Raw genomic sequence first — 15,366 nt, 5'->3', positions numbered from 1 at the left:
ATATTAATTTAGCACCTTCTTTCAAAGAAAATACCATTGCTTAACTAATTAATAGTATCTCCAAATTGTGATCCACACGTCCTCATTCTGATCAGTTTGGGCAGAGGTTAAGTGAAATTCAGTTGGAAATTTCTATGAAATAACTAAATCTATAGGAAATGTGTACAAATTGAACAATACTAGTAATACCTGGTTTGTGAGAAATCTCCTTCTCTTTTCTTTGACTAAGTTGTGAGATGTTGGTCAATTCTTCATTGTCAGTGGAATGAAAACCTGTATTTTGTATGGCTTTGCTCTCTTGTCTTCTTTTTTCAACTTTAGTTGTTTCCATTACTTGAGAAGGAACACCTCTGGATGAAGGCCTATTTGAAGGACTTGTTTCTTGGCCTGTGTCAGTATAATTCCTTTTAGTGTCTCCTTCCTTATTCACCTTTTCCACAATATGTATATCTGTTTGATTCATTAAAGGAGTTAGTATGCTAGGGCTATAATTCTGAGGATTCTTGATTAGCTTCTCATGACTGGTCAACTCTGAAACTTCATGTGTTGAGAGTGTTCCTATACAAGCCAGAGGAGTATGTTCAGGACTGCCATGTGAGTGATCAAAAGAAGTTCCACATAAACATTGTTCATAATTTGAAACATGTTCAGAAACTATTATATTATCTGAATTAGAAAAACTAACAGCTTCCTGTTGTGGAAGTATGGTTAGGCTGTCTGCTTTTAACTCATTTTCCTGTGGAAAATGGTCTTGAGAAGGTAAAAATTGTTGAAAATCCATTTCTTCTCTATTTGTTTCATTCTCTTTATAATTATCATGGTTTTTGCCACCTGAAGAACTTATCACCTTTTTAGATATTACAGTCTCCTCAGAGGCAAAGGAATCACCATGATCATCATTATTAAAGTTTTCCTTTATAAAGGATGGGGAAATTTTTTCCCACTTGAGGCTCTCATCTTTTTGACTTGAGTTACTGTTTTCATGAGATTTATAAGGGCTAATATGCTCCTGGTCTTGGAGAGTATGAGGCTGCGGATCTGTAGTAACAGGTAGTAACTTGGTTTTTTCATGTAGAGAAAGTCCTAAGAAAGAAACAGCTTCAGCTTGGTCAATGAATTCTACTTCCGTACATTTTATTTCTTGACTGTCTGATAAATCCAGGCTTTGAGTATGTGTCTCTCTGGGAATTGAACAAGTTTCAACATCATTACACAAACCATTTTTCAGGCCTGATAGAGCTTGGCTGAAAGGTTTACATGACTTTTCTGGAAGGTCATCAAGGATTTGGAGAGCTTGTGGCTGACGAGTAACTGATCTGCTTCTTCTTCTAGAACAAGAGACAGCCACTGTCATTCTTGGACTGCTTTCTTGGCTTGTATCATCCACTTGAGTCCTTTTATGTTGTATATTTCTTCTTCCTTTATCTTTAGACACACTTGTGCTGGGATCCTCAGCACTATGGAGATTGTCCTTTCTGAATCCTGTAGAGTGTATCTGGTTGAGAATTGATTGTTTCTGCTTGGATTTACCAATTCTCATGTTTGGGGAATGTTTTTGATAATGTTCATATATATCTGTATTTATAAATAAACTCTTTCTGCTTCCTTTATTGACTTCTACATGTTCTGGCTTCTGTCTGTTGGAATTTTCATCATAAACAAACCCACTGTGATTTTTAGAACTGAATTTTGGTTTCTATAGAAACAAAATACATAGTTAGCTTTAACTGTCAGCTGTAATTCTGCATTCAATTCATTCTGGATTGGAGAAAAAGAAAACTATTATTCCATTCAACCTTATAATTTGATCTAACCACAGGGCCTGCTAGGATATATACAACCTGATGTATATTTCAGAAAAAATAGACCAAAAGCAGAAAGAGAAATGTAATAGATTCAAACTCCATATATGTGCTAATTGTTCTTTTTTCCTGTACATTTTAATTTGTACTTGCCAGTATTTTAGCACTATCAATCTTATTACTAAACATAATAAAAAATTTTAATCAAGCTAATCCATATAGGCTTTTAAAACAATCAGAGAATTCCTTCATAAGGAATCTTTGTAACTATACTTTAAAACCACTTTCCTCTCCCATTTGTTACAGAGATAGAATTAAGAGTTTCTTCCTCTGGTATCTGTGAGCATCATAGTGTGCTTCCACATAGGGTAGTGGAAGAAGGGATTTAAAAACAAAAAGACAGATAATGCAACCAAGTAGGCGTGTACGGAAAGATTACTGTGGGCTGACAAGACTGAGACAGAAACAGGGCTTCCTCTCACACATCACAACGGAAGCATCGGATGGGGGAAATAACTGCCCACCACGTAAAGTTTAACGGGCTGGATTAGCACCTTTGACTCTCATACTGTGCTCAGGCCAGCGGAAAGTCAACGTGGCTGATAAACCTCATGGCTTTATAAAGAGGAGAAAGGAAGTAGAAATGGTTACCAATACATTAGTGTGCCCACATACACTACATTTACTCAACTGCTTCCCACACTAACAGCCCAGAACCTTCTGAGTCTCACGTAATTATTCCAAAGTGTCTAAAAAGCAAAGGCAAGGTCACTGTTCCTGATGAATGCTTAACAGTCTTTCTTTCCCCTCCAATGATCAATAAAATGACCCACAGGTGTGCTCCATAAACACGCTCACTGCTGAACAGAGAGCTACCTTGTGCTGGTGTGCCTCCTCTCCATCTGAAGGGTCAAGGCTATTCTTCTGAGCTGTAAACAAAAAGAGAAAATCAAAGAAAACAGCCTCCAGAGGTCAGACTCTAGGCTTGTAAAACCACAAGGCCTTTGCCATGAGCAAACCAAGTGGAAAAAATAAAATTACGAAAACACATTTTGTTAAAATTGGCACATATAACATTACATAATTTATGATTTCCATATTTATTATAAACCAAATACTATCTTGAGAGAGCTGAAAACACTTCTGTAGGAAAAGCAAAACAGACCCAACAACATAATGCTGAAGATGGGCACTGAACTCGGTATTTTTATATCCCCCACAGTTATACTCAGATATGCAAGTGTACAAGCTTTTATAAGGCAAGAATTCTTCCATAATGAATTGTATAATTATCACTTCCTAATACACCTGCTCACTAAAGTTGAAGGATACATGATTAATATACAGAAATCCACTGCTTTCCTATGCACTAATAGGGAAATATCAGAAAGAGAAAGTAAGAAAAAAACAATTACTTACATTTACAATCTCATCAAAAAGAATAAAATACCAAGGAATAATCTTAACCAACTTATACTTTGCAAACTATAAACATCAGTGAAGGAAACTGAAGATGATACATGGAAAAGAGAAGATATACTGTGTTCTTGGACTGAAAGAATACTATCAAAATTTCCATACTACACAAAGTAATCCACAGATCTAATGCAATCCCTATCAAAACAGTCACAGCATTTTTCACAGAACTACAAGTAATCCTATAATTTATGCAAGACCACAAAAGACCCTGAACTGCCAAAGCAATCTAGAGAAAGATGAACAGAGCTGGAGGAATCACGCTCCCTGACTTCGGATTACACAAAACTACAGTAATCAAAACAGCATGGTGATGGCGCAAAAAGAGACACAGATTGATGGGACAAACTAGAAAGTTCAGAAATAAACCAATGCGATTATTTTCAACAAACTTGTGACAGAGGAGGCAAAATACAATGGATAAAAGAACGTCTCTTCAATAAATGGTACCTATGATAAGTAGTGAAACTGGACAGCTATGTGTAAAAGAATGAAATTAGAATATTTTCTCACACCACATACAAAAATAAACTCAAAATGGATTAAAGACATAATCCTAAGAACAGAAACCACAAAACTTCCAACAGAGAACATGGGCAGGATGTTCTTTGAAATAAATCATTGTAATATTTAATATTATTTTGTTATATTATTGTATCTGTTTCCTAAGGAAACAAAGGAAATGAAATAAAAGATAAACAAATGGGACCTAATGAAACTGAAAAGCTTTGCATAGCAAAGGAAATCACTGACAAGACAAAAAGATGACCTACTGAATGGAAGAAGATATTTGCAGATGATATGACCAACAGAGGTTAATGTCCAAAATATATAAGCAATTCATACAACGCAATATAAAAAAAAAACAACTAAAGAAATGGGCAGAAGACACGAATAGACATTTTTCCAAAGAAGATATACAGATAGCTAATAGGCACATGAAAAAATGTTCAACACTAATAATCATCAGAGAAATACAAACCAAAACCGCGGTGAGATGTTACCTCACACCTGTCAAAATATCTGTCATCAAAAAGTCTACAAACAACAAAAGCTGTTAAGGATTTGTAGAAAAGGGATCCCTTGTACACTGTTGGTGGGAATGTAAATTGCAGCCACTATGCACCGACTGAATGGACATGAGTCTGAACTGGGAAACAGTGAAGGACAGAGAAGCCTGGCATGCTGTAGTTTCTGGGGTCGCAAAGAATCAGTTGGACATGACTTAATGACTGAACAACAACAACAATGGAAAATAGTATGGACATATGGAGACTGCTCCAAAAAAGAAAAGTAGAGCTAGATATGACTGGACTTCCTTGGTGGCACAGTGGATAAGAATCCACCTGCCAATGCAAGGGACACAGGTTTGATCCCTGGTCTGGGACGACTCTACATGCTGTGGAACAACTAAGCCTGAGGGCCGCAATTACTGCGTCCATGCTCTGGGGCCTGTGAGCTGCAACTACTGAGCCTGTGTACCGCAATGGGTGAAGCCCACATGCCCGAGAGCCCACGTGCTACAGCTACTGGGCCAGCATGCTGCAACCGCTGAGGCTGGAGCACCGAAAGCCAGTGCTCTGCAACCGGAGACACCACTGCAACGAGAAGCTCGTGGACCACAAGGAAGAGTAGCCCCTGCTCTCCACAGCTAGAGAAAGCCTGCACAGAGAGCAAACGAAGACCCACCGCAGCCAAAAATAAAATTAATTAATTAAAAAAAAAAGAAACCATGATATGATCCAGCAATTAAACCGCTGGATATATATCCAAAGAAAATGAAAACATGAATTCAAAAAGATACTAGCACCCCCATGTTCATAGCAGCATTATATATAATACCAAAGATATGGAAACAACCTAACTGTCCATAGCAGATGAACGGATAAAGAAGATGGAGTATATATTCATGCAATGGAATACTACTCAACCATAAAAAAGAATGAAATTCTGCCACTTGCAACAACCCAGAAGGTATTATTCTTGGTGAAATAAGAGGACAAATACTCTATATTACCACTTACATGTGGAATGTAAAAAAATAAAACAAATCAATGTATAAACAGAAACAGACTCACAGATACAGAAAACAAAGTAACAGTTACCAGTGGGGAAAGGGAAGAGAGAGGGGCAAAAAAAGGTTTGGGAATTAAGAGATACAAAATACTATGTATAAAATAAATAAGCACAGGGATATAGCCATTACTTTGCAATAACTTTAAATGGAGTATAACATATGAAAATACTGAATCACTACATTGTATACCAGAAACTAACATAATATTGTAAATCAATTATACTTCAATAAAATATAAACAATTCTTATATAATCTTTTTGAAACTGAAGTTTAACTTAACTGCTCCTTTGCTGTCTAACTTAACAGTGTAATGATGAATGAGAAGGCAAAAGTATAGCCATAAAAAAATATTCTTAAGGAATGAAAGTAAACAATCCTGACCATATTCATTGAAAAAGATACAGCCAAACATAAGTTACAATTTATAACTCATGATATTCAGTCAATGGATTATGGGGAGAAAACCCAGAACTGTATAAAAGTTTTCTGTTTGCAATGCATATCCTGGGGAAAAGTACATTTAGTATTATCTTTCTTAGTTCCTTTAGAGTTCTTCCATTTGGTGCATTTGCAAATGAAGCCAGAACGTCACTGGATGGATTTTCTCAAAACTTTTGAGGAAAATCAATTTAATTTCTATAATTCTAAGCTTGATTTCTATAACTCTCTACTAAGGATGACATGGTTGGATGACATCACTGATTCAATGGACCTGAGTCTGAGCAAATTCCAGGAGACAGTGACAGGTCAGCCTGGTGTGCTGCAGTTCATGGGGTCACAAGGAGTCGCACATGACTGAGCGACTCAACTGCGACTGCTGACATGATGAACAGATGTAACAGAGCAGTTTAAGTTTACCTGATGTAAGATGGTTTTGATGTTTAGGAACAAATCTCTCAAGGAGACGCATCATACGTGAGTCTTTGGCTTCATCTAAAGCACACTTTCCATTGTCATTTCTAAGTAAAGGATCGGCTCCATTCAAAAGAAGTAACTCTGCCACCTAGAGGAAGATTGTTTTATGTGAGGAGCCCAGACAAAAAGAATATTATTATTATAAACGTATGCTAGCATACAACTCTAAGCAACATCAAATATTTCTTTCCAAATATTTGGAATTTACCAACCATACAGAGTTTGGGTTTACCTGTAACATCGTTGCCCAACAACAAAAATCAGTGTAACTGCTACTGAATCATAATTTGTTGATGTACATGTGACTTCTCTTACCAAAAAAAGAGAGAGGATGCAAGGAAGAGGGAAGAAAGCAGGGAGGGAGGGACGGTGGACAGAATGTCTGTGGTTTAACTGATGATGAAATGGAGCTAGCACATATACGGGGAACTTGACTCACATTCTGCACTAGTAAATGTGATTTTATCAGGTCCCAGGAGATGGTGTCTTCTCCGCATACCTTTGTTGCTGCTCCTCGTCCTCAGCGTCAGAGAGAAGCCGGTCAACTCTTAATCTGCTACCACTCCTCAAGTAGCCTCCTCTATGAAGCGCTCCCTGACCTCCTCACCCACTGATGCCCTAGAGAAAAATGACCTCTTCCTTCTTTTATGTATATATTTTATGTCCAATATACGCTATATTATATTATACTCACCTCTATACCTATCTCTCTCCTATATTTCAAGTTTTTTGAGGGTGGGACTCTGATTATCTTTTAAAATTAATATTTTTGGATAGGAAATTAATAAATATGGCTCAGAATACAGAAGGCTCAGAGAAACAGACAATGAAAACTAAGTTTCCCTTCTCTACCCTTGTACTTCAGTCATCTAATTATTTCTCCTAAGTTAGCTCTAGTTACAGTTTCCCCTGAATTTTCCCAATAGGTCTAGTCCAACAGGTATATATGTATATATCATAAATGTGTATATATGTTGTTTCTTACACAAGTGGGCCTATAATATATACATTTTTCTGTGCTTTAGCTTCTTTCCTGCCTACCTTACCCTGCATCAGACTCTGAAACCTGTTTCAAATCAGATAGATTGAACTTCCATTCTCTCTAGCAGCTGAGTAATAATTTACTTTTTAATATACCTATATGAATGTATTAATGCTACAATTTAGAAGACTCTTGAGAGTCCCTTGGACAGCAAGGATTTCAAACCAGTAAATCCTAAAGGAAATCAATCCTCAATATTCATTGGAAGGACTGATGCTGAAGCTGAAGCTCCAAAGCTTTGGCCACCTGATACGAAGAGCTGACTCACTGGAAAAGATCCTGATGCTGGGAAAGACTGGATGCAGGAGGAGAAGTGGATGACAGAGGACGAGATGGTTGGATGGCATCACTGACTCTCAATGGACATGAGTTTGAGCCAAGTCTGGGAGATGGTGGAGGACAGGGCGTGCTACAGTCCATGGGGTCCAAAAGAGTCAGGCATGACTAAGCGACTGAAAAACAACAACCCTACTAATGGATATTTAAGTTGCTTCCAAGTTTTCACAACAGATATAAGTCTTAATCATCTTACATTCCCAGTGTCTATTTCAGTATCTGGCACAGACTGTATGTTTAATAAAAGAATGAATGTTGGTCTAGGAGGATGTGTGAAACAGGCTTTAAAGAACATTATACTAAAAGAAGCCTAGATTTCCATGTAAATGTCTGGAATGAGAGAAAGGGTCAGAATTTCTATAAATTTTAAGCATCTAAAAATTATATACCTTACATATATATTTATATCTATATATAATATATATTTCCTTTTACATATATATACTTCTACCAAAAAAGCATTCTATGAGAGAAAAGTGCCCCATTACACACAGGGATAATATAAGCTAAATCCTTTAAAAATTAAGATTCAGAAACTTGATGATTCTGCTTTTCAAACGACTTTATTATGGGAGTTTAAAGCTAGGTAAGAGGATTGAAAGTAATAGTAGGTATAATTAAATCTATAATTCATATGCCTGGATCTTCACATACTGTTCAGCAATACAAATGGAAAGCATATTGCTTTCTTTCAGGAAAAGTAATTCCATAAGTTTGTTTATCTCTGGAGGTTTTATGTCAAATAATGAAGCATGCAGAATGAGAGTATCTGAGGATCAAGGAACATGAAAAAGAAGACAGGAGGAAGGGAAGAGAGCCTCACTTCTCTGGAAATCCGGGATGGTTACCCTAAGGGAGGGAATACATTACTCTGGCAGTCTCTGTCTTATCCACTGTCTAGTGGATACTCTCTATCCACATACTCTATGGACACCAACTATCCACATTCACCAATTTCCTCTATAGCCTGCTATCAGGACTTCTGAAGCCTACTTATATTACACACTCTGTAACTTAAAAAACTCTCTCTCTTCTCATCAAATGGCAGTAAATAAGTTATTTCCAAGGAGTTTTTAACTCTGTATTTTAAACCTGTATTTGATTCTGTATTAGTTATCTGTTGCTACCTGACAAGTTACCCCAAAACTCAGCAGCTTAATAATAAATATTTATAATCTCATAGTTCTAGGGGTCAGGAATTTGGGAGTGGTGGAGGTGGTTAGTTTTGCCTCAGGGCCTCTCAGGAGGTTGTAGTCAAGAGGCTGGCTGGAGATACAATCATCTAGAAGCTCGACAGCACCTGGAGGACCTGATTCTAAGATGGCTCACTCACGTGGCTGTGGGCAGGAAAAGGCTCAGCGCACTGCCAGTGCACCTCTCCATGGAGCTGCTTGAGTGGCTGCTTGATATGACATCTGGCTTCCTTCAGTTGTTGAACGAGTGACTGACAGAACAAGGAAGAAGCCACGATAGCTTTCAACTGGGTCTCAGAAGTCATAAAATGTGTTACTTCTGCCACATCCTATTTGTTAGAAGCAACTCACTGAAACTGCAGCCCACACTCCTGAGGAGAAAACCCAGGTTCCACCTTTCGGACAGAAGAGTGTTAAAAGAATCTGTGGCTATTTTAAGGCCACCATGTATTCTTAACTGGAACAAGCAGAGCCATTTCAGTAAGTGGCTGGCCTCACAATCTCCACTTGTTTAGTTCATCAAACAGTAGACCCCTGAAGGAAATACTTCTACTGAGAGCTTGCCCGTGGCTTTTCACCTTCAACAATATTATTGACTCTAGTGCTTTTCCTCCTTCTAGAATCAGGTGACTTCTGTGTTGCTGAACCACTCTGACTCCATCTTGTCAGCTGTACTTGAGTCCTTCCCCTCTCCTTTCTGCATGACTGCACTTTAGCCTACTCATAAGGAATGTGCTCAAGCCAGATAAATTCACTACCAACTTTGCCTTCATCAGATGTGAAAGCTGAAAGAATGTCTTTTGCTGACTCAGATGGTTAATGGTCATGATACCCCAGGAGGAGGAAAACTCCCCCGTTCCAATCAGTGTGGATGTGGTTCTCACTTGGTGGTCAGATTCTAATTTTAGCTCTGGCCCCTTTAAATCCCCCTGGACTCCTTTCTGTGGTGTGGAGCACAGCTGTGCATGCCTCTGGATTGCTCGCTGCCCAATCTTGCCAGTATATAAGTTATCCACAATAAACATCATGATTGCACTGTATGGAACTGCTTTGTTAATAAAGCTTTGTTTTACAGACTCAAAGTTCCTTCTCAGTTTGGAGGATATTATTTCAAATCTCTTCCTTCCAATAAATCCCTTGTGTAAGAAGCCAATAAGACAGAGAATAAAATTCTTTCAAGTACTTGAAAAGCCAATATTTTGACTATACATTCCTAATGGGGTATAAACAAAACAAAAAGCACTTCATTAGTAGTTCCATTGTTATTACTATTGTTAATAACAGAAATATCACTAATAGTAATATTGTAAATAAAATGTACAATAAAGAAATAAGTTAATGTATTAAGAAACAAATGCTTAGCATAAAAGAAAAAGAGGCACAAGTAAAAAATAAAGTTATTATGAATCTATAATATTAAGTTTGAAATGGAAATATCAGTAAGAACTCATGATTTTTCTTTCTAAAAGTATGATTTCATGGAAAATGCCTAAAAACAATGATGTCCAATAGCAATGAGGACACCTTGCACCCAAACTATGGTCTCTAAATAGATTTTCCATTAAAACAGCCATTTACAGAAAATATGGGAAGAAACCATAAAAATCAATCAAATCCAGAATTTTGGAAACCCCAACCGACAAATTACCCAGGCTCCAGAAGAGACAAAACACAGGAAGAAACATTATAGGTCAAAACATACTTAAGAGACATAAAAAACATATGCAGCACATAGACCCTGAGAGATCCTCATTCAAACAAAACTTTTAATAAAAACCACTTTTAGATAATTTGGGAAAATTTGAATATGGACTGGGTTTTATTAAATGTATTAACAAATAAGTTTTATTAGGTAAGATGATTTTAAAAATGTGGGTGTGAGAAAAAAGTCCTTATCTGCTAGAGATGCAGGTACAAGTATTTATCAGTAAAATGGTATGATGTCTGGAATTTTAAAAAAAATACTCCCAACAATGACAAAATGCTATCCATGGTCCCGCCTACCATACCATGTGGTATGACTTTTTATAGTACAATAGAATAAACAATCAAACTTTATAAGACAGCTCACTCCAGACACAAATGGAAGGGATAATCAACATGTCTTGGGATATCTTTTTAATGTCTGTGAATCCCAATAACATAGTCAATGAACTTCTAATTCAACATCTCAAATACTCACATATCACAAGCATGCTCCATCAAATTAAAGCTTGCTGTTGTTGTTGCTGCTAAGTTGCGTCAGTCATGTCTGACTCTGTGAGACCCCATAGGCAGCAGCCCACCAGGCTCCTCTGTCCCTGGGAGTCTCCTGGCAAGAACACTGGAGAAAAGCTTGCCTAAACTGCGATAACTTTTATCAACTTGTCATGCCATTTCCTTCACAAATTAAGCCTAATAAAGGAGGATCAAGGTCAGTCTGACATGATGTGTTCTTAATGATGTCTGCTTATGCTCAAAGATCATTATGCCTGCCTAAATGTCTCCCACTGTATGTTTAATAATTTGTCCCAGATTTTTCTAAGCAACCACAGTGAGCTGATCATCTGAAATCCACAAATTCTACTTTCTCCACACTTGAAAGAATGTATTTATTTTTAAGTGTTGTTGTTGTTGTTTAGTTAATAAGTCATGCCCAATTCTTTGGAACCTCATGGACTGCAGCATGCCAGGCTCCTCTGTCCTCCACTATCTTCTGAAGTTTGCTCAGATTCACGTCCACAGAGCTGGTGATGCAAACTAACCATCTCATCCTCTGCTGCCTCCTTCTTTTGCCTTCACTCCTTCCCAGCATCAGGGTCTTTTTCGATGGGTCAGCTCTTCGAATCAGGTGCCAAAGTATTGGAGCTTCAGCATCAGTCCTTCCAATGAATAATTAGGTTGATTTCCTTTAGGATTGACTGGTTTGATCTCCTTGCAGTCCAAGGGACTCTCAAGAGTCTTCTCCAGCATCACAATTCAAAAGCATCAATTCTTTGACACTCAGCCTTCTTTATGGTACTTGACTATTGGAAAAACCATAGCTTTGACTCTATGGACCTTTGTCGGCAAAGGGATCTTTCTGCTTTTTAATATGCTATCTAGGTCTGTCATAGCTTTCCTTCCAAGGAACAAGCATTTAACTTCATGGCTGTAGTCACAGTCCACAGTGATTTCGGAGCCCAAGGGAAAAAAAAAGTCTGTCACTGATTCTACTTTTCTCCCCATCTATTTGCCATGAACTGATGGGACTGGATGCCATGATCTTAGTTTTTTGAATGTTGAGTTTTAAGCCAGCTTTTTCACTCTCCTCTTTCACCCTCATTAAGAGGCTCTTTAGTTCCTCTTCACTTTCTGCCATTAGAGTGGTATCATCTGCATATCTGAAGTTGTTGACATTTCTCCCAGCAATCGTGATCTAGCTTGTGATTTATCCAGCTCAGTATTTCACATGATGTACTCTGCATAGAAGTTGAATAAACAGGGTGACAATATACAGCCTTGATGTATCCCTTTCCCAATTTTGAACCAGTCAGTTGTTCCATGTCTGGTTTTAACTGTTGCTTCTTGACCTGCATACAGGTTTCTCAGTAGATGGTAAGGTGCTCTGGTATTTCCATCTCTTCAAGAATTTTCCAATTTGCTGTGATCCACACAGTCAAAGGCTTCAGTGTAGTCAATGAAGCAGATGTTCTTCTGGAATTCCCTTGCTTTCCCCATGACCCAACGACTGTTGACAATTTGATCTCTGGTTCCTCTGCCTCTTTGAAAACACAGCTTATACACTCGGAAGTTCTCAGTTCACATACTACTGAAGCCTAGCTTGTAGGATTTTGAGTATAACCTTCCTAGCACATGAAATGAGCTCAACTGCATCCCTTCTAAGAGATTCTTGCCTACAGCCTTCCCCAGCTCTACCTGTGGCAGGTATTTCTTCTGGAGAAACAGAACAGATCTTCCTTAGCCCTCTTTCCTACTCTAGAGGTTTTAAGCCCAGAAGCAACTTCTACCACTTTAAACAAACAATAAACTATTTTCAGGAAATGCCTCAGCCCGATGCAGTCCCTGGACCAGAAAAAAATGTCTAGGAAGCTCAGAGTACATGTGATAAAGCATTTGTGCCAATCTTAATTAACAGTTTCATAACTGTGGGCTTCCCAGGTGCACTAGTGGTAAAGAACCCAGCTGCCAATGCAGGGGATGTAAGAGACCTGGTTTCGATCCCTGGGTTGGGAAAATCCCTAGAGGAGGGCATGGCAACCCACTCCAGTTTTCTTGCCTAGAGAATCCTATGGGCAGAGGAGCCTGGTGGACTACAGTCCATAGGGTTGCAGAGTCAGACATGACTGAAGCAACTTAGCATTCACGTACCATTACTCTAGTTACTATTAACCAACATATATGGAATTATAGCATTTTGATATTATAACCATTGGTACCTCTGTGCTGGTGTGTACTGGTGTGTACTCTCAGGTCATTAAACCTGAAAGGTTCTCATGTCTTAGTTTGATTCTGAAAGTAACACTATACTACAAAAAGCTGTGAGCCTGCTGCAACCCTATCACTGCATAACATACTAAGAAGGAAATGTTCTCCTAGAGCCTGTAAGGGTGTCCCTCATGACTCAAGCGGTAAAGAATCTGCCTGTGGTGAAGGAGACCTGGGTTTGATTGCTGGGTGGGGAAGATCCCCTGGAGGAGGAAATGGCAACCCATTCCAGTGTTCTTGCCTGGAGAATCCCATTGGACAAAGGAGCCTGACGGGCTATAGTCCACCGGGTCGCAAAGAGCTGGACACGGCTGAAGCGACTCAGCACAGGCACACAAAGCCTATAAAGTACTATACAAAAAGAGTCCTAAGGAAGTTGAAAAAATACTATATACAACCAAAATACACATCACGTAGTTATTAAAAGTAACATATATAATGAGATCTGCCATATTAGGCACAACCAATCCATCACAGTAATATTTTATGATAAATTCTGAGTACTGATTAGCAGAATGAACTGAAACTGAATCTCTATTACAGTACCTGATAATGTCCATTAATCACAGCATCATGCAGGGGAGTGATCTGGTACATTCCGCTGATATTCACATCTGCTCCACCTTTTAACAGTTCACTTACTGTCTGATAAAACCCTCCTAAACTAGCTTCATGAAGTGCTGTCCAACCTATGACACAAAAAAGTAATGGTGTTTGTTATATTTGGCATCTTAATAATGTCTGTGCTTGCCCTTAAAATAAGAACTCTAATTTGTTGCTTTAAAAATATTTTGGCTATATGAAACAAGATAATCTCACCATGAAGCAATCTATATTATTTGCGGATTCAATTCAAATTTTTATTAAAATTCCTACCCTTAACACTGTGGGTATTAATATGGAAAAATATGAAAATAGTAAAAAATTTGAAAACACTCCTGCCCCCCTCAAATAAAAAGGCTATGGGGGGGGTCATTATTAGCTCATAGAGAATGCTGGTTGCAGGTTACTTTTCTGCAGAAAAGAGGGAAAAAAGCCTTATTCGTAGTTCAAGGTACTTTTGTTAAAGTAACCCAGCCAGCAGGACCTCACAGAAGTCAGTTGAAAAGTTGATTCTTGACCAACGTGGCTTTGAACTTCGCAGGTCTATCTTATACACAGATTTCCTTCCAACAGTAAATACTATGGTATCACACAATCTGAGGTCATTGAAGGAGAAACCATGGATAGGGAGAGCTAACTATAATTTATACTCAGATTTTTGACCACAATGAGAGTCAGGACCCTAACTCCCACGCTATTCAAGGGACAACTGTATAATTTTTTCCCGCAATTTGCAAAAAGTTAGTTACAATAATTCAACTAACATACTACAAAGTGCTCCAAGAATACCAGTCAGCCAGATAAATCTTTTTGTTAGTCAGACACAATGATATAAGTCAACGATATTTATTAAACTCCAAAATAACAAATCTTTTATTATCTCCCCAAACTACAAGTTGGGAGATCCTCAAGCAAAATCTTTTTTTCTTTTTAAAAATGTAACTATCTTGGAGGAAATTTCCTCAAAGCTTTCTGAGAAGACAGATTTCCTATAAAGACAATACAATTAAACCCACTGTTTAAAAAAATTCAACATCATAATGATATTAGCTGTATGATCTAATGCAGCAACTGTTAACACCCACAGAGATATGCAGTGTACCTTCTTCTGTATTACAGTCCTCAACAATTTTGCTCCTCATTTTTAATGTTTTTATGTGTCTCTTACCTTGTTGTTGGCTTAAACTTCTTGCTATTATCAACATCCTGGCCTGAGCCAATCTTTCTTTTCAGTTCTAATGTGTCATAAGTTAGGAATCTGTGTAAAATAATCCTCAATTCATTGATCTGACAGGGTTTTAGCAAAGAAGCTTTATCAGATCTATTTTCGGTATTCAGAGTTTATTTTCAAGGCTACTTCATGGTTGTCACCATTGGTTTTGATAGGTAAAAAATTATTGAAGTAGGTTTTCTTTTTTAAATCAAAGACAAAGATATCACAAAATATAAATGAG

At 37.8% G+C, this 15,366-nt stretch overlaps 1 protein-coding gene across 1 annotated transcript in view; it reads right to left on the bottom strand.

Annotated features, from left to right (window-relative positions):
- LOC120860965 (ankyrin repeat domain-containing protein 31-like) overlaps window positions 1-15,366 on the bottom strand; it is a 134,404-nt gene that overhangs the window by 61,826 nt on the left and 57,212 nt on the right. Inside the window, 4 exon segments of the mRNA XM_040236671.1 lie at window positions 190-1,696; window positions 2,679-2,731; window positions 6,215-6,359; window positions 13,856-13,998. Of these exon segments, the coding sequence (XP_040092605.1) occupies window positions 190-1,696; window positions 2,679-2,731; window positions 6,215-6,359; window positions 13,856-13,998 (1,848 nt within the window).

The sequence above is a fragment of the Oryx dammah genome, unplaced genomic scaffold (assembly GCF_014754425.2).
Source record: "Oryx dammah isolate SB20612 unplaced genomic scaffold, SCBI_Odam_1.1 HiC_scaffold_11210, whole genome shotgun sequence".
NCBI classification, from domain to species: Eukaryota; Metazoa; Chordata; class Mammalia; order Artiodactyla; family Bovidae; genus Oryx; species Oryx dammah.
This window is presented reverse-complemented; position numbering and strand designations above follow the sequence as displayed.